This window comes from Oryza sativa, chromosome 6 (genome assembly GCF_034140825.1).
Source record: "Oryza sativa Japonica Group chromosome 6, ASM3414082v1".
Lineage (NCBI taxonomy): Eukaryota > Viridiplantae > Streptophyta > Magnoliopsida > Poales > Poaceae > Oryza > Oryza sativa.
The window spans coordinates 16,757,880-16,780,915 of record NC_089040.1 but is presented as its reverse complement, the minus strand read 5'-3'; the positions used below and the strand labels follow the sequence as shown (position 1 = coordinate 16,780,915).

General features: G+C 39.6%; 2 protein-coding genes across 7 annotated transcripts; both read left to right on the top strand.

Annotated features, from left to right (window-relative positions):
- The first annotated feature begins 289 nt into the window (after window positions 1-289).
- On the top strand, window positions 290-14,214 carry LOC4341033 (protein MICRORCHIDIA 6). 6 transcript variants are annotated; one of them, XR_001546883.3, is made up of 25 exons: window positions 290-615; window positions 1,237-1,353; window positions 1,820-2,575; window positions 3,672-3,746; window positions 3,865-3,899; window positions 3,986-4,064; window positions 4,210-4,299; window positions 4,381-4,456; window positions 4,704-4,782; window positions 4,966-5,100; window positions 5,663-5,761; window positions 7,416-7,517; window positions 7,605-7,751; window positions 7,927-8,019; window positions 8,444-8,492; window positions 8,585-8,696; window positions 8,861-9,036; window positions 9,114-9,220; window positions 9,300-9,355; window positions 9,688-9,730; window positions 12,941-13,041; window positions 13,212-13,277; window positions 13,366-13,640; window positions 13,709-13,805; window positions 13,887-14,214. XR_001546883.3 is itself a non-coding variant. In XM_015788111.3 (22 exons), exons 3-22 carry the CDS (start codon window positions 1,828-1,830, stop codon window positions 14,068-14,070), a joined length of 2,586 nt encoding a protein of 861 aa, XP_015643597.1. In that variant the 5' UTR covers window positions 290-615; window positions 1,237-1,353; window positions 1,820-1,827; the 3' UTR covers window positions 14,071-14,214. The 6 variants fall into 6 exon arrangements, 4 of the variants coding, with proteins under 4 accessions (XP_015643597.1, XP_015643598.1, XP_015643599.1 ...); XR_001546884.3 differs by lacking the exon at window positions 13,212-13,277; XM_015788111.3 differs by lacking the exons at window positions 13,212-13,277; window positions 13,366-13,640; window positions 13,709-13,805.
- A 283-nt stretch (window positions 14,215-14,497) lies between these two features.
- On the top strand, window positions 14,498-17,830 carry LOC4341032 (chaperone protein dnaJ C76, chloroplastic). Its single transcript, XM_015788115.2, has 5 exons — window positions 14,498-14,810; window positions 14,979-15,156; window positions 15,274-15,380; window positions 15,766-15,988; window positions 17,534-17,830. Exons 2-5 carry the CDS (start codon window positions 15,024-15,026, stop codon window positions 17,671-17,673), a joined length of 603 nt encoding a protein of 200 aa, XP_015643601.1. The 5' UTR covers window positions 14,498-14,810; window positions 14,979-15,023; the 3' UTR covers window positions 17,674-17,830.
- Window positions 17,831-23,036: the final 5,206 nt, after the last annotated feature.

Below are 23,036 nucleotides of genomic sequence, written 5' to 3'. Positions count from 1 at the left end.
TCATAAGCTGAAACAAACAGGGCCTAAATGAGCTTATCAGATTATAATAAGCTGGGCTCTAGATTATAATAAGCTCCTTCAATAAATTGTCTGTTTCTTTCGGCTTACTCTCAATAATCAATAATCTGGATTATAATAATCCCAAGCTGAAACAAACAGAGCCTAAGTCAATTTGAACTGATCGCATGATACTCCGGCACGCGATCGATCGCTGATTAGCCATTTCGCCTTACCCTGCTTTCACCTGTTTTTGGTAGAAAATATTACCCACCACTAAAAAAAACGGTTCGATCTTTCCCCCTCTCCTCTCGCGTTTTCCCGTCTCCTCTCGCGTTCGCTGGGGGTGGAGCGGCATCTAGGGTTTGTGCGCCGGCCGGCCGCCCTCCCCGCACGACGCCGGCGCCGTCCTCCCCGCCCGACGCCGCCCCTTCTCCTCCCCGTCCGACGCCGACTCCGCCCGACGCCGGCGCCGCTCCCCTCTGCTTGTCCCTGGCCGGCGCCGAACCTGCTACTCCCCGCCCGACGCCGGCGCCGCCGACGCCGCTCTGTTCCTCCCCGACCGGCGCCGACCTGCTCCTCCCAGCCCGGAGCCCGACGCCGGCACCTCTCATCCAGGTACATGTTGGTTGTGTGCGTTGATTGCAGAAAAGAAATCAGATTAGGACCTTGAACAAAGCAGGGTGACACCTTAGTTGCTGTCAGTTGTTAGCATCATAAACTTTTTTTTCTTGCAAGGTTTGGGGTTTGGTTGGTTGTCCCTATCAAAAAAATTTCCATACTGTCAGCCAATGGGCACTCAACACATTCCCCAAATGGAGTTGGTTTGTCTTCTTAAATGTAAAAGTGGGGTAATGATGTATTTATTCATGATCTACTAGTAATGCAAAATGGAATATAATCAGTTTAGTTAGTATGAGTTGTGTCCTTCAGAAGAAGCAAACTTGGTAAAAAAAGTTCTGTACATAATAGTTGACAGGTTAGAAATGGGGACCTCACCGACCATACTAGTATCAGTGCACTGGTAATAGGCAGTTTCTGCTGCAGATGCAGATGATTCAACAGAATGATACACTCATCTGCATTCAGCAAGACAATAATCAATTACATGATCTTGTTTACCAGGACAAGAATTTTGCACATCTTCAGTGTACAGCATTATCTTCAGTTAATGTACATATACTATTATTCTCATCATCGCATTTCATTTCAATGACAATTTTAAATTCTAATTGGCAGCCCATGCCGCCCGATGCCGCCCCTGCTCCGACGACGGCGTCCGCAGTCCGCCCAACGCAGGCTTGACAGGTGCTCCGACGACGGACGCCGGCTTGACAACTTAGCCTGCTGCTCTAGGTAAACTGATCACATTCCTCCTTGTTCTGTGTTTTGTTTTGTGATCACATTCCTCCTTTCTTAATAATTGTATATAATTTAGTTTTAGTTTCAGATGCCTGGGGTTTTCTTACTTTGTCGAGTTCGTCAATTTTACTGTCTAAAGAACTCCAAATGTGAATAAACCTCAGGATACAAAAGGGTGATAATTTTGTTAGACCTAGTAATTTTAATTTTAATTTACAACATGTATACTTATTGCCTTGAGATTGTATGTCTGCCGGAGACCTGCTCAACTAGAGGCAAATTCTGCCAAATTATAGAATTTGAGTGTTTGTCAGTTGTTAGTCGCAAAATTTCTTAAAAAGTTATATGGTTCCCGTTGCGACGCACGGACACCCAACTAGTAATCTCCTATTTGTTTTATTAACTATTTGACACATTGATGACATATTGTGCACTTGGTTACAACATTTTATTGTTTCAGGTTAAACCATGACAATAATAGACTATGTTGACCTGTGCGATGATGAGGAGATTATTGTAGAAGAACCTGGTCCTCATGGACAAGTTCATGCAGCTGACATGCATGTAGAATTAGTTGACTTGACCACTGAAGGAGATGGTGTGGAAGATCAAAATATTCCTGGCAAAGATGATGCTGTTCTGTGTACAACATTACACAGTCCAAATTTTATTGCAGCTCATGGTCAAGGTGAAACAGCTCACCTCATAGTAACATTGTGTAAACAGGGATTCATTGCAGTAGTTGATGATGCAGAAGAGGCTATGCAATCTGGAAATAAGGAGCTGTCTGCAGCAAATGATGGCAAGGGAGAGGCCATGCAATCTGCAGATCAGGGGATTGTTGTGGCAGGTGATTGCACGGAAGAGGTTATGATGTCTGGAAATCAGGACTTTGCTTCAGCAGTTGCTGACGCAGAAGAGACAATGCAGTCTGGAACTCAGGAATTTGTTGCAGAAGGTGATCACTCAAGAGATGCTATGCAGTTTGGAAATGCTGGTCAAGCTTCCACATGCTCATCAATGTCAGAGCAAGGTGCTATCACATACTCATCAATGACAGAACAAATTGCTACTGCATCCTCATCAATGACTGGGCAATGGAGTAGGGAGGCAGCTGCTTTTCTATGTTCACGTCCCATGTCTATTGCATTGCCATTCCCCCGGCAGTTCTGGAAAGCTGGGGAATACAGTGTTGCTGCTCAACCCACCATCAACAGTATGCTCTTTACCTTCCTTTTCAGGCCCAGCAGTCTATATCTTATCGTGCTACCAACAGCAATAAATGTCACCTCATTTAGAACCCTCAGTGCCGGTGGCATTTTATTTCCAGTTTTCCACTGTCTACTCCACTTGACCAGACCTCATCATTGGCAGGGCAAAAACTGCAAACGAACAATTGACTCTTTCATATAACTCTACTCGAAAATGAATTTTATAGAAGGGCTGTTGCAACTTATATATAGGAGATATAATAAGAGATATTGTGTTCATCTGAAGTTAAAACAAATCTAAAAAACCTTCTTTCATCATCTATTTCACAGGAAAACCCACTAGGTAGACTAAAACATTTGCTATATTTTGTATATTCATCAGAAATGCTTTCTACCTGGCACTGCCGAAAATGTTGCTGTGCGGATGCTATGGCACTATGGCAGACGTACTAATATACTATTTATTTGAACTATTTCTTTGTTAATTCGGTCTATCTAGGAGTAAATAACTAAATGTCAGTATTTCCCAAAATCACATGTTTTGTTGAAGTATTTCGGCTAGAGACATGTAGCCCGAAGTTTTACTTCAATCAAGCAAACCATATAAAGCTAGTATCACTAGCCACTGAACATGATATTTTTAAAAGCTTATGACCTCCAGATCTGGAGCGACATGCTACCAACTAGAAAAACCTAGCGTTATCTGCAATTATGATAATACAACATGTGATATTTATGAAACTACCTTTTCTCCTAGATATTCCATATAATAGTGATAAGTTTTCAATTGTTAAATTAGGTTGCATCTAGGATTCAGTAAGAAACAGCAAAATAAGTCTTATGTTTGTAATCTTTTTTCTCCAGACTATGTCTATTCCTCCCCTAATACCAAAATATCCTTTTAAACCATGTTACCTGCCCTCTTTCTGTATGGTATTTAACATAGCATACAGAGGAAAATCTTGCTCTTATGTTGTATTAGGATTATTGGCTAGTTCACTCATCTGGATTGGTGGTTTTGAACTTTAATCCCATTCCTATTAGTTTGCACCTTTTTCTTTATTATAGGTTATTCTCACGATTAAATTTGCAATTTTTCAGGTGATCAGAACCACTTAAGGATTCACCCCAAGTTTCTTCATTCGAATGCTACTTCACACAAGTGGGCATTTGGTGGTGCGTCATAGTGGCATCAGTAAAAGCTTTGCACTTTTCTTCTGCTTTTGTATATGTGCTCTTAACTATTCAGACATGTACTCAAGGGTGATTTATTGATTAAATTTTGTTTCTACAGCTATTGCAGAACTTCTCGACAATGCTGTTGATGAGGTTTTGATTTAAATATATCAATGCTAAACTCTGTCAACATTATTTGTGTTTCAATTCTGTTGTTTTACATGTTTAACATGGAAAAGGTGAACAATGGAGCAACCTTTGTGAAGATAGATAAGATAAAATGTTCTCTCATTGATGAGTATTCATTGGTAATACAAGGTATCATTCAAATTTGTACTATCTAATTGTGTTGCTGATGTAATATGTTTTTCTCTGAAGGAATTTTCTGCATGAAGTTTTTTCCTAAGTAGAAATATTGTGTGTATTGTTTATTATAACTGATATTCTTAAATTCTATTTCAAGATGATGGAGGTGGTATGAGTCCAGAGTCTCTTCGACATTGCATGAGCTTTGGGTTCTCCAAAAAAAGTGGGAATTCATCCATTGGACAATGTAAGAGTTCTGAACAGTGCCTTTGGCCCCTGTCTATTGCTTAATACTTCAGAACCTGATTTGCAAGTTCACCACTACTAGATGGAAATGGGTTCAAAACCAGCACAATGAGACTTGGAGCAGATGTTATTGTATTCAGCTGCACACAAGATAATAGGTTCTTCCTAATTTAACATTACATTATCTTCTTATAATATTTATATTCAGATAAGAAAAGTCAATGCAGAGTAATACTGTTTCATCAACATATTTAGCGTCAATTCCTCAACCTCTTTGGTTCTTACTGACCCTGAAAATCACCACATGATGTTAATCATTGAAGCAAAATATTAATTATATTAAATGTTGCTTTCAGTTCTCTCTGATTTATTGAGCTAACTCTGTTTATGTTAATGTTTTGACAGGAGATTGACACGGAGTATTGGTCTACTCTCTTATACATTCCTTACAAAAACTGGCTGCAATGACATATTAGTACCAGTGGTCAGTCCATTAACTTGTTAGCTACATAACCTATATCAACTTAACTTTGTTTCAATGCAGAAGTTAGCTAGTAGTAAAAGTTTTCAGCAAACTAGTTACGTGCATATGGCTCTTCAATTTTGGTCTGTACATGACACTAATTTTATAATCAACTAGAGAAACTTTCTGTTATTTTCTTTGTAGGTTGATTATGAATTTGATGAATCATCTCATACTCTCAAGAAGATAATGGACCGTGGTGAGAAACATTTTTCTTCCAATTTGTCCACTCTTTTGAAGTGGTCTCCATTTACTACAGAAGATGATTTATTGAATCAAGTAAGTTTCTCTATTTATCTTTGTTTCTTTATATCTACCATAATACATTTTGTAAATATATGTTGCAAATGATTTTATTGGGTCACGGTATCCTAAGAATCAAATATGCAGATACACCAAATACAAGTAATAGTTAGTTCTTCAATGATAGCATAACTACTTTATACTCCCCCTACGTGTGGAAACATGTTTTGAACATATGTAAAGTTAAATTTTCTAAACTTTGAGCATCAATATTCTTTATTATGACTGGATACATAAAATCCATATGCATAAATTTGCCAGAAAAATACTTTAATAATATTACAATTTTATGAAATTCTAAAAGTATATTACAATGTAAATCAGTGGTCAAAGTAACATGATTGGGGCCATTTTAATGTCAAAAAGAATATATGTTCCTGACTGGTAGGTGTAACACAAAGATTTATTGTTATTGTTATTGTTATTGGCGAATATCTAGACTTTGTCTCGATGTGCAATTGCTCATGGTATATATCTTTTTTCATATTTAGACAGCAGGCTGTTCAAGATTTTCACATACTCATACATTTTCTTTCAGTTTGGAGACATGGGATGCCATGGTACCAAACTAATTGTGTTCAACTTGTGGTTCAACGATGCATGGGAAATGGAACTTGACTTTGCATCTGATGAAGAGGTAAATGTAAATGTAAATGGAACTTGACTTACTATTTACTTTTTCCTTATCCCAGAAATGTAAATGTTCATTGTATTTAGTTTGTGCAATACTCTGTGAAGTATTATAAAACTTGACTTTCAAGCTGTTTGGTTTGAGTGAACTGGTGAATCAGTGAATACAACATCTAATTCTAATTTTAAACCTAACCACTTGTTTAGTTGGGAGAATGGAATGAATCTGTGCATCAGAGAATGTACATAGGCTCTAGAAAGATGCTAGAGGAGAGATAATGTTGTTATTATAGGTGCTGAGGGGTGTGTAAGTTGGTTCTTTAGCTAAAATGGTTGGCATCTCTTGCTAATCTTGGCACCTGGTCCTAAGCAATATTTTTTTGTTTTTAGCAAGGAAAATCTATCCATATCATTTTATATATTATTCATTTAAAATATAGAATTTCCAAATTTTTAGAACATATATCACCTAACATGGTGCTAAGGGATAGGATAAAAATATGTAAGAGGGGTCTTTTGGAGAGATAGCACTCATATGTCACTGTCTACTATATTATCCAGAGTGGGTGGTAAGGGATGCCAATCATGCTCTCACCTCCTCACCCTCAAAAGCACCAAAAAGCATTCTTCCTGAGATGGTTAGATTACTTATGCTAAAAAAATTTACTTATTTGCTTACATTTGTTTATATATTTTTTGGCAGTAGTATACAGTTATGTTTGCACGCGTTGAGTAACTGATATCATCTTATGTACTGAAATCATTTACTTTCCATTGAGGGAAGATATAGAAATATTATGATCTAGATGTACATGTCCATTTTTTATCTTTTACTTGTACCACCTTTGGAGCCTGATGAGGACATCCTCCACTATTACTCGCTAGCAGAGACGCTAAAGTCGGGCGGCGACCGTGTGAGCCTCTGAATAATCCCATCTTGCTTAGCTTGGGAGGAGGAAGCCACCTTAAAAGGGAGAGCCACCCTTCCCCTATTGGACTAGTCTTTTAGGGAGATTGGGCCTTTCCCCAAATGGGTGTGCCTATGAACTGTTGGGGTCCGGGCAACCTTAAGTTATTGGGCCTCGGCCAACCCCACCTGGGCCGGATTATTATCATTTGGTATCAGAGCTGGGCCCTTGTTTAAAGGGGTGGGAATGATGAGGACATCCTCCACTATTACCCGCTGGCAGAGACGCTAAAGTCGGGCGGCAACCGTGTGAGCCTCTGAATAATCTCACCTTGCTTAGCTTGGGAGGAGGAAGCCACCTTAAAAGGGAGAGCCACCCTTCCCCTATTGGACTAGTCTTTTAGGGAGATTGGGCCTTACCCCGAGTGGGTGTGCCTATGAACTGTTAGGGTCCGGGCAACCTTAAGTTATTGGGCCTCGGCCAACCCCACCTGGGCCGGATTGTTATCAGAGCCCTGATGCACTGCGGAGGACTTCCCTCTTCCAAACAAAGTGGGTTATTAAATTTAGAATCGTTGGATGTCTGTAACTGTATGCTTATGGACTACAGTGGCCACTAGGAGCCCTGGATCTTGTTTCATTCAAGATGGGAATTGACTAGTGCCCTTTTGCAATCTCTAATGTTCTATTTTATATCTTTATCTGAGATATGCACAGAATTTTCGCTAAAGAACTCTGCTGCATGGTTGTGCAGGATATTATGATCTCAGGAGCACCTGCCATGCCAGATGGAAAGAAGACAGTAGGAAGGCTAAATCATATGCATGTCGCAAATCGCTTTCGATATTCACTTCGTGTAAGTTTCAAGCAGAAAATATGGTTTTACAACATACATGTAGACCTGTGGTATGTTTGCAATGGCTTACTAGCTCAACATTTCCAGGTTTATGCATCTATACTATATCTTCAGCTACCAAAACACTTCAAAGTTATCCTGTGTGGACAAGTTGTTGAGCCACATCACATTGTCAATGATCTCATATACTGTGAATGCATCAAATATCGACCACAAGTTGGAATAAACATAGAGGTTTGTTCTAACCAACTTTGTTTAAAACCTGATTCCAGATGCAGATCTACTACTACTAAGATATTATTTACATTTACATTTCACCTAATAACAGTGATAATTTTGCAGAGACAACTAACTCTATATTGCAACATGATTCCCTTTTACCTAATACATTTTCATTTCATTTATTCAGGTTGACGTTATTACTACAATTGGCTACTTAAGAGGTGCTCCAAAACTGGATATACATGGATTTAATGTCTACCACAAGAACCGCCTTATACTGGTAAAATTCATTGATATTGCTGTATGCAATTTGTTTCCATAAGTTATTTCACAAACAAGAAAATTTGTATGGTAATGCAGTGGCTGAGCTGTAAACTCCAAATCAGTAATAGGGGTTAATTTAGAACTTGTTAAGAGGGGAGAATTAGAATCAGGAAAATTACAAATGGATCTTCACTGATCTGTATTTCCAATTAGTTATTCTGTTTTTTTAGTAAATACGGATAAGGGCTTTGGTGATTTCTTTTTGGTTTCAAGTGCTTTTGTTTTTTTCTCCTTTTTTTTTTTGGATAATGGAAGTCTTATTGAACTCAGTCAATTACATCAAGATGATACAACCGTACTGAGAACACTCTTGGCCTCTGAATTCATAATTTACAATTTTGAGCTCCATTATGATGGCATTCCGTCTTCTCTTTGTTCAGCCCTTTTGGTGTGCTCACCCTGATAAAAGTCACAGCAAAGGCATTGCTGGTAAGTGTTTCTAATGCAGTTTTGACTTGGTTTCCTGGTAATATTTCTTTTAGTGGCATGATTTCTGTTCTGAACAAAATACTGTATGCTAGGGGTTTTGGAGGCAAACTTCATAAGACCTACTCATGATAAACAAGATTTTGAGAAGACGGGACTTTTCCATAGACTTGAGACACGGTTGAAAGAAATGACACTGGAGTATTGGTGAGTTCACTTGCGGGCCAAAAGTGCTCACTGCTGCGATCCCAGCCATTCATTGTGTACACGTACTTCCAAATTACATGGGCCATCCAGTCAGACACAATAGTTCTTCATCTGTTATCATGTCCATCCTCTCATGACACATCAATTATCTATGTATATGGCAGGAAGCACCATGCTCATTTAGTTGGATATGCTCGAGTCACAAAAGCACTTCCTCCAGCTCATTATGCATCCACTGTTGCTCGTGATGATAGTTTAGCAGCTCAAGCTTCCACAGTGGCTTATGATGACAATTCAAGAGCCAGAGAATCTGTATTGTTTGACATGTCTTCCAATGGAGGTAACTACTGATCCTTTGCATGTTGGTGCCTCAAAGGATAAACCATTGTAAATTTATGAATAGTGTATTGGATACAGAGTCATCCAAAAGAAGAAATTCATGCTCAGTGATTCATTGGAGGGCTCAAAAAAGGCAGCACATCAATGATTACGCTAATCAACCTCCAGACGTCAATGCTGTTCAGGTTTGAATTGTGTTCATTATTTTTGTTAATTTGATCAGTAATATTTTTAAGAACATATTCGTTGATCGCATAATTCTAGATGCAAGATGAAAGGATCAGACATTTAATCTGTCAGAAGAAGGTGCTAAAGGATGAGTGAGTACAGAAAACTTATCTTGTTCCATAATAAGTATTTTGCACTTTCATTTCTCTCTGTTGCATATGCTATTTTTGAGCAAGAAACAATTCACACCTACATTATGTCTAAATAAGGTGTACAGTACTTTGAATTGATAAAGCAATCGAATTGTGTTATCTTCAGCTCATTTTGTTGCACACTAAGCAGTAACAGATATAAGAACACAAACACAAGTCATGCACCACTCCTGCATTATTCTGATTTAGAAGCAAAAGTATTTCATTATTATTTCAATTTTTTGTGTAGTGTTTGTTATCAAAATAATTGTTTTACCTACTTTTTTTTGTAGGTGCTCTAAACTTGAGGCATCAGAGCAGCAACTCTTATGTAAGGTATGTATCACCTACTTCTTTTCATGCTTGGAAGTTTGTAGCCTGTAGTATGTAAATTTTACGCCCTACTTAGTTCAGGCACTATGAATGCAAGAGATTTACGCCCTACTGATCGATTAAATCGCATATGAATTGCGCCCTTATGTTCAGACGGCTGATGTGCGCACCTGTCACTAAAACAGGCAGACCGCTTACGAAACGAGCTCCTTGAGTGGCATGAGATGTACAAGAAGCTAACCGACGAGGTGAAATTCTACGATGGCCTATACGCATTGCAGCGTTGCAACCACTCCAGCTTCCCACGGTATCAAGGTTCTGACGCTGGATGTCTTACAAGACCTTAGCCCCCTTCTGCTGTAGCCAACACAGATTTTTACCTGTGTATATATCACCGTGCCAGACGCAGAAGGTATTTGGGGTGCATGGTAAAACCCCAAAGTATATGATCTCGTTACTTTTTTAGTGGGTTCAGCTGAGTGAGCTCCGCAAGACCTTAATTTCTGTTAGCACAGAAGATAGAGGAAAGAAAACCTAAACAAGACCTCCTAACTGAAGAAGATGCATGGGACAAGAACTTTTGGACTGAACCCGGGATATTTTTTGAATTTCAATTGCCACCAGAATCGTTTCGTGAGGATTTCTGGACGACGATGCTCACCTCACGGCTCTGTTCATGGCTGCTGTAGTGTAGGGTGGCAGGCACGTCGCACCCTGCAAATCTGGAATTTGGTTGTACAGGTTACGAAATGTTCGAAACCTCTAATTGGCGATCGATCGTCAGGGCGATGGGGTAGCGATCGATCCACCTCCCCCCTCCCTCCACCTGGTTTCTTTTTTAGCACCGTATTACTTTTCTATTTTAGTAAATTTATGCACTTGAAGTTTATACATCTCAAGTTTACACATATAAAGTTTACACATCTAAAGTTTAGAGACCAAAAGTTTATAAGTCAAAAGTTTATATATCCGATTCAAATTTGAATTTGAATTTAAATATTTTTTATATATAGTATTTCTATACATCTAAAGTTTATAGACCTAAAGTTTATAAGTCAAAAGTTTATACACCTAAAGTTTATAGACCCAAAGTTTATAAGTTAAAAATTTATATACCCTTTACAAATTTGAATTTGAATTATATCTGATTCAAATTTGAATTTGAATACAAATATTTTCTATATATAGTATTTCTATACATCTAAAGTTTATACACCTAAAGTTTATAGATCCAAATTCCAAAGTTTATAAGTCAAAATTTTACATAGCCGATTTAAATTTGAATTTGAATTCAAATTTTTTATATGTAAGTATTTCTATACATAATTTTTTCTAACTTTTTGTTCTTTTAAAAAAAATTGTGGTGTACTGTAGCAGGAAGAGAAGTAGGGGAGGAGGAAGGGGGAGAGGAGTGTATCTGAGTATAGGGGAGGGGGCGGACGGGAGCGATCACCTGCCCATTAGGCGTGCCCTGAAATGTTTGCGTGATGTTGTGAGCCGTTGGAATTATCCCTCTATTACCTTTTTCTTGTGGGAAAATAACTGGCCGTCCATGTAAAAGTGAGCCATTTTATAGAACGGCCCAGCGTAGAAGTCGCTATCTAGAAGCGAACGCAACGACAGAAGGAAACGGGTGTCGCTCATCCTGCTGGGATCCTCTATGTCATCACTGGCAAAAATATGTGGCGAGACACCAATCTGTTTGTTCTTTCCCCCCAGGGACTTCTGGCTAAATTGCTGGATTGTTGTCTCTAAAAAAAAGAGCTGCCGCCGTAGGGTTGAGGATTATCTATTTTACCAGTGACAAATTAAAAATAATCTTGGGAAATAAACTTAACAAGTAGCTTAGGACAAGTTGTCCAAACAATGCTGAAGGAAGTTTCTTTAAAAGAATTTTTTTAGGGAGAAAAATATATTTTTAAATAATAATAATAATCCGATCGATTAGATGAAAAGAAAAAAGCGTGGCCTAACTGTGCACAAGGCAAATTTTGTGCTAGGTTGAATACACTAGGTTTTATTGTTTGAGCTGCAGTTTATAAGCCACGGTTAAATTTTGAATTTTATAACTTGCGGTAGAATTATGTCTGCGCATATTTGTTGTTTTCTTAGTTCAACTTTGATGTTACGAGGTTACATTTTGTTACGTCGATACTCGATCGTGTTTTCGATTATAAGTAGCAAACCAGAATGTGTTCCTGTAATCTCCGCAAATCAATTCACTAACTTCCTTCATTACCCCAGCTTCCTTCTTTACCCGGCAATAATTCACATTCACTGGGCAGCAGACGCAGCCGCGCAGGCAGCTCACCGACAGCTAGACGGTAGGAAACAGCCACAATCACAGCGCTGGTCCTCCGTTCCTACTCTGTTAGCTGCTGCAGTTATTCCCACACTGCTGCCGTTTGTCTAGCTTTTCCTTGTGCACTTCCAAAGACAAGCTGATTATTTTGGATGAGGCACTTCCAGCATACGAACGCACCCGAGCTCTAGGAAGAGATCGAATGGGATATGTGTGGGATGTGAGAGGACGTGGTAACCAGAGAAAGTAGATGAGAGGAATAGATTGAATTCGGCTTGATCTTTATTGATTGAATGCGTGCTTATATAAGCTTACATGCCAACTGAATTGCTAATTAAAAGGTATAATAACTAATGCAACAAAACCGGATCCAACTAAACGAATTCGAGATGAAATCCTATTGCCAAACCATACTGTAGCGCGTCGGACACGCTCCATTCACGCCGCCGTTGCGCGATCCGACTGATCGCCCTCATCACGCGCCGTTGTTCCCGCGTGTTCCACATTCCTACGCCTCCGCAGGGATTGCAATTTCGAAACTATGTTTTTTGCCGGAGGGGGCCAAAAGAACCGAAATTCGGTTTTTTTTTGGACCGAAACTATTTAAAAATTTGACAAATTTTAAATGAATTTGAATAAACTTTGATCAAAGTCACAAAAAAAGGAAATACCCGAAAATTTCAGGAAAAATATTTGCTTGCCCGGGGGGGGGGGGGGGTGGGATTTCCGAAATTTCAATCACTGCGCCTCCGCTGATATCCAATTCTGACCATGATAAAAGCTGATTAAGTATTCTTCATCTTTAATTTGCATAAACTCCTGTTTGCATTTATTCGAATCAAAAACCTAAATCTTTACTTTGTTTACATTTTCTGTTTGGAAGAACAAGGCTTATTTCATTTGTTTACCAGATCAAGGAGCTGAAGGAGAAGATGCTAGGCTCTGGAATGCCCTGGCCTGGAGATGAAGGTGACCAAAACGTTGGGAGCAAGCATGGATGGCAATTAAAAAGGTCTGCTGCCCTATCATTCATACCAGAGATAGATCCAGACTTATATCTCTCTTAGTCCTTTTCTTTTAGCTCTTTAGAAACATCATGGTCATTATTAAGTCATAGGTTTTACCAGTTTAAATAATGGAATTGGACTTCTTTGCATATAACTTCAGCTTCTTTGCATACAGTACATTTTCTCATAACATACTCATGGGATCATTTGACACCACAAATGGCACCTGGATTTGTTATAGGTAGGGAGATTTATTAATCATAAAATACGAATGTTAAAGAAACCCTTTTTAAAAGTGGTCATCAGATATCTAACTTAATTGTATTTAGGTTTGGGCGTTAAAATGGAATGAAAGAGCATATTTTAGCACTCGCAAGGTGAAGCTTGATCATGACTACCTTTCCATGACTGTACTTGTACAAGAAATTGTCAACGCAGACTATGCCTTTGTCATTTACACTACTAACCCATCATCGGGAGATTCGTCTGAGATATATGCTGAAGTGGTGAAAGGGCTTGGAGAAACACTTGTAGGACAGTAGGAGCCTATCCTAGTCGCGCCATGAGCTTCGTATGTAAGAAAAACGACCTTGACTCTCCCAAGGTAAAAGCTACCACTTGAAATTATCCTATGTTAAGGTCTACCTGAGCTAAATGCATTCCATTTGATAGGTACTGGGTTTCCCAAGCAAGCAAATTGGTCTCTTCATAAAGAGATCAATCATCTTTCGTTCAGATTAGGGTATGCTGGAGCAGCAGTATATGATAGGTTAGAGAAAGTCCGCCATAATTTTTGTAGTTTGCTCAAGAATTTATTTGGCATTACAACTAAGCTGACTGCTTGTTTCAGTGTCCCTATGGATGAGGAAGATGAAGTCGTACTCGACTACACCACAGACCCCCTCATTACAGATCAGGGATCCAAAAATCAATCCTCTCGAGCATTGCACGGGCTGGTCATGCCATTGAGGATTTCTATGGGTCACCACAGGGCACAGGATGTTGAGGGTGCAGTGAAGGAAGGGAAGCTATAAGTAGTACAGACAAGACCACAAATGTAATCTATATGTATATTTTATAGCCAAGTCAATCAGGAAATGTTGTAGAGTAAGATATACGGGCCGTGGGACATGTATAACACGTTATGCTCCTTTTTTTAAAAAAAAAAATTGCTTGCATACTCACAGTACACTAATTTCTAGGGCTTGTTTTATCGCCAATAAGTGTAATCTGTCAATGATCATGAATAAGCCTCCTAGGCTACTGAAAGCCATTAAAGGTCATTTTGATCAACTGGATTTTGCTTCTGCAATAATAATGTAAATATCAGTGGTCTGCTTGCTTTTGGTCCTATCCTTTGTAGTCAAGAAGTTGAAAAGTATCAGTAAGTTCTTGTAAATATCTGTTCTCTGAAATGGACAGCTACATGGAGATATCTGAAGCAAATATCTAAAGAGAGCTATCCCCAGTCGACCGGAACCAAATACTGAAAGGCACAAGAGGAAAGACAGAAATGGTGGGGTTCTTCAGCCTCTGTTCTTCCACTCATTATTATCATTTGCAGCTCCGAAATGGATCAGTTCAGTATGAACTGATTAGACCAATCAAGTACAGACCAAGGAGCATCATCAGGTGCTGTAGCACTACAAGGGGAAAAGCCAGGGAGGACTACTACCAAGTGCTGGGAGTGACGGTTAATTCAACGCCTTAGGAGATCAAGGAGGCTTACAGGAAGCTTCAGAAACGACACCATCCTGATATTGCTGGCTACAAGGTGTGTCGTCCATCCGCATCTACTTCGGTTTGGTGTTGCTAGCTACAGGGTTCGGTTTTTAGTTTCTTGGAAGCTCGGATAGAAATTTTATACCTTTTACCGATATATCAAGCTTATTTTGTTCTTTCTTGTGGAGTTTAAATGTGAAGTTGGCACTTGAATTTTCAGGGTCATGACTACACCCTACTGCTGAATGAGGCATACAAGGTGTTGATGAGAAATAGTCCCAGGAACGCTGGTGCTAGTGGCAGAGGCTTTGGCAGAGGTTTCACTGGAAACGGGTACAGTTGTTGGAATGGGCCTGTGAGAAGCCATGCACTCTTTGTCGACGAGAACAAATGCATAGGTACGTAGCATCAACATTTCTGATCACAAGACACGACCCTTTTTTTTTCCACAGATAGATGGTTCATGAAAAGAACAAAAACAACTAGATTATTGATGCACCGTGCACCGTATGTAGGATGTAGGGAGTGCGTCCACCATGCCGGAGAGACATTCGCGATGGACGATGTTCTTGGAAGCGCTCACGTCGAAGTCCAGTTTGGAGACCAGGAGCAGAAGATACAGGTACCATAGATTGTTCGAGTTTCTGACGAAGCATACACTGTCACTGGAACTGTTTGAGGCACTATTAATTGGAGATCTGTAGCTCAATGGACGTGCTTGTTTTACTTTGTGGCTTATCCAATTTTTAATTTTAATTTAATTTAGGTGTTTTTTCATGGATTTCTATATTCAGTCTTGGCTTGAGTATATGAGTATAAAAATATTACGCTAAATTGTTTTTCGTTTCTTTAGTGACTTCAGTAACGTGTCTTCTGCCTGTAAAGTTGCTGCCATAAAAGTGCCTTCTAAACATGCCAAATAAATTAATCTAATATATAATTTATTTTCCATGGCTGATCGATCCGCCGATTAATTCACCATTGAATTGATGTGCATGCAAGGGCAGGTAGCTGTGGAGTCGTGCCCAGTGAACTGCATCCACTGGGTGATGAGCGAGGAGCTAGCGGTGCTGGAGTTCCTGGCACGGCCACAGCAGAAGGAAGCGCACGGCGTGTTCGGCGGCGGGTGGGAGAGGCCCCGGGACGTGTTCGCTGCGGCCAACAACTTCACCAAGAGGCTCCAGAGAGAGGAGCAACAGGACATGGCACGGCAGCAACGCTACAATAATGGTAAAAAGAAATAACTGAAACCAAACGAACAGCTTCTAGCAGCTGTGAACCAGAAAAATAACGAAGAAGTCCAAATTACCCTCTTAACCACAAAACCAGACATCCTTCACCCTTAGACTCGCTTTAGAGCAGTTTCAGTCTAGTTGATACACACGTGATAGTCTAGTTAGCATAAAAGAATTAAGAAAAGCGATTTGATCCACACATCAGTTTGACCTTCTTAAGTTTTTTTTAAAAAAATGTTCAAACCCACAAATCAAATCTGACATGTGAGTCTCACCGTTTTTATTCTTTTTATGCTAACCAGACTACCACGTGTGTCACATGATTTTTTTTAGAGAAGAGTATTTTTTACCCAGTCTCTACATCCAACTGGATATATGCGGTCATTTAAATTAGGAACTTAGCCCCACAAACAACCCAATCTGAAATTCGCTTCGATGGAGATTTGAACTTAAAAACCTTGGGGTACTACTCAGGTCACATGATAGTACCAAAATCGCTCCAAAACAAGTCAAGGAGATAATTTGTCCAATATAAAAATTTGAGGGTGAAGAATGTCTGATTTCGTGGTTTAGAGGGGCAATTCGTACCGTCGCTCTAATTTAAAGTTGTACTTTTTTCCAAAAATAATGAAAAGGGAAAGAAAATTGATTTATTAAAGGGTTATTAGAATGTCAGGAAGTCAAGCGAGACAATATTTTGAATGCCATTTTATCGAAGCTAACTTTCGGAGTGCCAAAATGTGGAAACCACATTTTAGAGTGTTAATAGAGCAATTTTCTCAGAATTTATATATGATTTTCACATTAATTAGTTCGATCCTATAAACCATTTTTAATTTTTTTTTTCTATATTCAAAAAGATGTAACGAAAAAAATATTCCCTCCATTTTATATTATAAGTCGCTTTGAATTTTAACCTAGCCAAACTTATTTAAGTTTAATCAAATTTATAGAAAAATTTAGCAACATCTACATAGAAAATTAGTTTCATCAAATTGAGCATTAAATATATTTGAGTAAATTGCATTTAGGGCCACCTTTTATCACCAAAGTTCCACTTTGGACTACCCTTTAAACCATTTTTTCACTTTGGACTAGATTAGTTTGCCTCTGTTTCACTTTGAACCACCCCAAAAACTTTTCTCGAGCACATAAATGACTTTAACCACATCGGCACCCATAAACCAATAATCTTTCCGACTTATATATAGACTATTCTTCGTAAGATTAGAGGGTAGATGTAGCTAGAAAAGTGACTTGGGGTGGTCCAAACTGTAACAAAGGTAATCTTACCTAGTCTAAAGTGAAAATATTAGCTAGAGGGTGGTTCAAAGTGAAACTTTGGTAATAAAATGTGGACCAAAGTGCAATTAACTCTATAATATATTTTAATAGTATATTTATTTGGTGTTAGAAACATTTTTATGTTCTTTTTTTTTTGTAAAATTGGTTGACTTAGAAAAAAAAATCAAAACACGATAGAATGGAGGGAGTAGAAAATTAAACACGTCTACTTGAGCAACCGTTAATATTGTTGCAGGTGATGCATGCGAGGAAGGTGAAACCGAACGGCAGGCCGAGGCGAGGCGTCGCGCAGGGCAGGAGCTCCGGTGGAAGCGTTTGCGCGATGTGTGGAATGGGCTGAGGGACTGGACGAAACCTGGTGTGGACGGCCCGTAGATTATCAGGCGCTCCTGGCTGCAGCTGAAGGACTAAAACAGGTTTGCATGCACTGTAAGTAGTGTAACCGTTTAAAAAAATATTATTCATCTCAAGTACAAACAGGGCATGATGTATAACGGGCACAACTCAACATCTAAAGTTATGTTTCTGATCATCCAGTCTATCCCTTCCTCCTGCAAATCATACACAATTTAGACGAGACGTCAAGACGATCGTGCGCCAGTGTGCCGATTTGTGCAATGTGTTGTGCACGTCGCACACTCGCGTTCGCATGGGCCTGTTAGGAACACCGAAACAACATCACGCTAATTAGGCCCAATTTGATACAGCTCCAGCCCTCAACTCCAACTTACCAAGAGCTGGAGCTATGCCAAACGGTATAAATTCTCTAATTTTTGGAGCGTAGTGGGAGAGTCGCTCCACAAATTTGTACTACAGGGGTGGAGCTGGGTTTTTACTGCTCCACAGTTTCACTTCACCCAAAAAACCCACTACCCTTTAATTTTTCCATGTACTAGCAATGGTGTCCATGCGTTGCAACAGATAAAGACAATTTTAATCATACATGCTGGTGGGAAAAAATATAAAGGAATAATAATAATAATAATAATAATAATAATAATAATAATAATAATAATAATAATAATAATAATAATAATAATAATAATAATAATAATAATAATAATAATAATAATAATGAAATAAAATTGCAGTGACCTTTGGTCAAAAAGATAAAAATATATAATTAATTTTTCATTAATTCCATTAGCTAAAAATAATATAATACGAAGTAGGAAAAGTTATTCTTAAATTTTAGTAATTTTCAAAAAGCTTAAATAGAGCAAACAAATTATAAAAATGAAAACAAATTTAATCACCTAAATAAAACAATTAAACCTGTAATTGAAAATCTGTTGCCAGTTTGTTTAAACATCAGCATATATCTCTCACTCGTGTGTCATGGTCCTTTTTTTCTGACATAGAAAAAATACTCGTGCGTTGCGACGGGTAATTAAAATTACAACAAATATAAAAATATTATATGATTAAAGTTTAGTTTTACATGATATGAGCTCTTTAAGAAAATATATTCATAATGAAAAAAAAAGTTCAGCTAAAGGGACCTAAAGTGAACTTGTTCCATACGGAGCGTACATGTGGTCCATGAGGCGGCCCAATAGTGTGGGCGGCCTGGGAATAGAATTGGCGAGGAACAACTTAAGCGACCTAAAGTGAACTTATTCCGTGTGGGCGGCCTGGCAATGGCGTTCGGCCTGACGCGGGAGAAGCTAGAGCCGTCCGATCTGATAGACACTCCTGATTGATCCCGACCTATATAAAAGTTTAACAGCCCAAACCCTAACCCTAAAATCATTTTGCTCTCCCCCCTCTCTCTCTCTCAAATCAACGTGGCGGCGGCCCGGCACACCGACGGCAGTGGCGGTTCGGCATCGACGGCGACACCCTCCACTTCCGGCGTCGGTGTTTTCTTAGTGTTCTTGAATCTAATCTTGTATTATTGTAGTAGTGTTTTTCTTTAGGATTTAGGTCCAAATTTGATGCGGTCTCTCATTATCTTTTTTCTTTCTTTTCTTTTTTTTTGACGGACGAAAACTATAACCCATAAGCCATACAAATTTTTTTAATTAGGTATATATAGATATTGAATCGGACTTTCCTTTTTTTTCATGTTTTTTTTCGCCCTTTTTTCGTTACTACGGATGTCGAAAACGTCTTTATTTTTTTTACCGCGCCACGTATAATCGGATTCGATTTTTTTTTCGCCTGATTTCTTTTTCACGCCTTTTTTTCATGGACGGACGACGGAAACGCCTTTTAATTTTTAAGTAGTAGAGATAGAGATACAGATAGAGATAGAGAAAGAGAAACGGAAAACTTCTTTTGCAACTTTTTTTTTGGAATTGGACAGAAAAAATTTGTACGCTTGTTTTTTACCGCGTCGATGGAATCGGATTCGATTTGTTTTTTTACCACGCCGTGTCATATATAATAGGATTCGATTTTCTTTGGAATTGGACAGATACTTTTCTTTATTTTTTTTCACCATTTTCTTTACCGTGTCGATGGAGTCAGATTCGTTTAGATTTTTTTCTCCTTTTTTCGCTCTTTTTTACCGCGTTGACGGAGTCGGATTCATTTCTATTATTTTCCTTTTTTCGCCTTTTTTTTGGATCGGACATATATTTTTTTCTTTTTTTCGACCTTTTTTTTTCTTTTTTCGCCTTTTTTTGGATCGGCCAGGTTTGGTTTTTTTTTTTGGCCTTTTTTCGCACGTTTTTTTTCGCCTGCGGATTTTTTTCGTTTGTTTCGCCTTTTTTTATCGGACAGAGTTGTTTTTTTTCCTTTTTTCGCCCGGTTTTTTTCGCCCACTTTTTTTTTTACGAACGATGGAAGCACCTGTAGTAGAGATTTACGCGATATGCCACTGAACTACCCCTTTCACACCCCTCTCCTCCCGTTCTCTCTCCTCCCCGTCCTCCTCCTTACAGCAGCCAATGTCGGCAGCGTGGGCGGCCGGCGGCATTGGCGTGGCGCGGCGATGCCACTGGCAGGCGCCCGGACGGTGGCGACATGCGAGCAGCGGCGGCGTCGGCGTCAGTAGGCGCGCGGGCAACGGCAGCAGCAGCAGCAGCTAGGCGACGCGCATGCGATGGCGGCAGGCGGCGCACGGGTAGGGCTGGCCTGCGGCGGCGGCGAGGCGACGCCAACCTGGTGTTCGACGAAATGCCAACAAGGAACGTGGTGGCGTGGAGCTAACTAATCTAGCCAAACACTTTCATACCCACTTCAGCTCCTATAGGAGCTAGCTCTCACTAGAGTTGGAGTTGAGAGCTAGAAGTTAGAGTTTGGAGCTTTAATGATGGACGATGTGTGGCTCGCGAACAATGGATCGATTCGGACTGTATGGCAACGAACGAAAGATGAAGCAACGGAAAAAACTGGTTGATACGACAGACGAAATTGCTTAAGTGACAATCGAAAAATTACGTATTTTTAAGTAGTTTAGATTAACAAAAACTAAGTAGTTATTAATTGACTAAATTCGCAGGTATCAATTTCAATTCCATCTAAGTTATTGTGGCTCTGGAATTCAAAATTTGGTATGCGAATTTTATTTTGTTTTGGTGATAACTGAACGGTTATTGCAAATATATATTGTCAATGCGTTGGGACCAGTTTTCGTGTCCCCAATATAATGGATCCATTTGTAAATCTTAGGTAAACAATCTCAGCCATCGATTCAATAAATGGACGCGTGTGAAAATGTCGCCAAGCGAGTCCATGTGTTCAGATACATGCATTTTTGAATTGATCGAACAATATATCACCAGGAAATCGCCACATTCGTCAAAACGCCTCTCTGATCGATCGACCTATCTCAAATCACAAAGGTGTAAGTCAGCACGATGCAGAGGGGATATATGGGGGTATGGCCGTATGGGCAGAAGCATAATACTAACAAGAAAAGAGGCGAAAGCACGATAGACAGGAGTAGAAGAAAATCGCTGCCTTTATCGATTCGAGCGTGCATGCATATGCATGAGCGTGACCAGAGAGACCGAGCCTGATGCAGGCTGAGATGCATGGTGTCGTACGCCCCAGAAAAAAGTTGTTGCTTTTATCGGGATTTGGATGCAGCACGCAGTAGCAGTACCATGGCCACTAGCTAACTCACCGTCACCGGTATGGGCCTTGCTACCCCTAGTTAGAGCAAGTTCAATAGTATAGCCCACTGCTAGCTCCAATTTATCTATAGCCAATCTAATAGCCAATACATACAATAGTTGCTTACAAAACTATTAATATACGGTCCCACCTGTCATACACACATTGCGTCTTGGAGTCCGTGTTGCAGCTGGCTATAAATCTGTAGCCCGCTGCTCTTCTCTCTCATCGTTTATCTCATTAAAATATGTTTATAACTGGCTAATAGTCTGCTATTGTACCTGCTCTTTTAATTGGTGCAAGAGACCTATAAACATGTGTGTCATGTGTGACCACCACTCCATCGGGCTGGCATCGTCTGTCTTCGGGGGTGATACGGCAAACTTTGCCGTTGCTTCATCCGGAGAATCCATACGTAACCAACGGCTGGATTAATTCCATCTGGAATAAATGTTTATATTTGGACGTTACTAAACCACACATCAATTGAATGCAGAATCTAACAATTAATAAGAGTCATCGATTGACAAATATGTCCGTCAATTGCTCCTTTAACAGTCTTCGAGAAGAAAGCCCCTATATCAACAGCATCCAAATGGTCACACGATGAGGGAGTCAATCCATTATAAAAACTTTGCAGGATTAGCCACTCGTCAATCCCATGATGAGAACAGGCAGTGACATATTCCTATAGTCTCTCCCAAGCTTCTGGGATTGTCTCATCTCTTGTTTACTGGAAGCTGGATATTCTTCCACGAATGGCATTGGTTTTGCCCATCGAAAAGAATTTTGAGAGGAACGTCGTTGAGCATTTGTTCCAGGTGTTGATCGTCACACGGTTCCTATAAAACCACTATTTCTCTCTCCCAAGAAGAGATAACGAAAAAAGGGGGAGTCGGATGGCGTCTTGGTTGAGTCTCTTAATAGTGTACGTGCTACAAATCTCCAGGAACGGTTGCAGATGAGCACTTGAGTCCTCATTTGGCTTGCCACAGAATGGGCTAGCCAGCGCCATGGTAATTAGGCTGGTCTTGAGGTCGAAGTCCACATCTCCGACGCTGACCCTAGGCCTGACATGCACATTGTCAGCGGAGGGAGCGGCGAACTCACGGAGGGTCTTCTCATCCATAGTCGTAAAATGTTGATGGTGCGGTAATGACGGGTTTGGTTGCTGATAGGATCACTCGCGGAGGGACAACACGGGGTCTGACTCTTCTCAAAAGTGATTCGGGATTTTCTTTAAAATTTGTCGGCAAATCAAAACCAGTCATACACTACCCTGTTTTCACATAAAAGCAAAAATGACCAAGGTTAGCCTGCAAAGGTCAGAGATCCTATGGGTGGATATTAATTAATAACATGTAGTAAACTCTTAAACCAATTATCTTCCCCGGCAACGGAGCCAGAAATACTTGTTGATATTTCTTAACAACATTACTAGGAACATAATCCCCAGCAATGGTGTTAGAAATATTAGTCGGTATTTCTTATGGTTACATATATAAGCCCGCAAGTACATGGATATACCGCTGTAGCATTTCACCCGGAAGTATTCCAAGGTATCGTATTTGTTTAATCACAAGGGAATATATGGTAGGAGAATACAATATTATTAATTCACATCACATTCATATAGCACCACTTAATGATATTCAATAATCTAAGCATCGCGC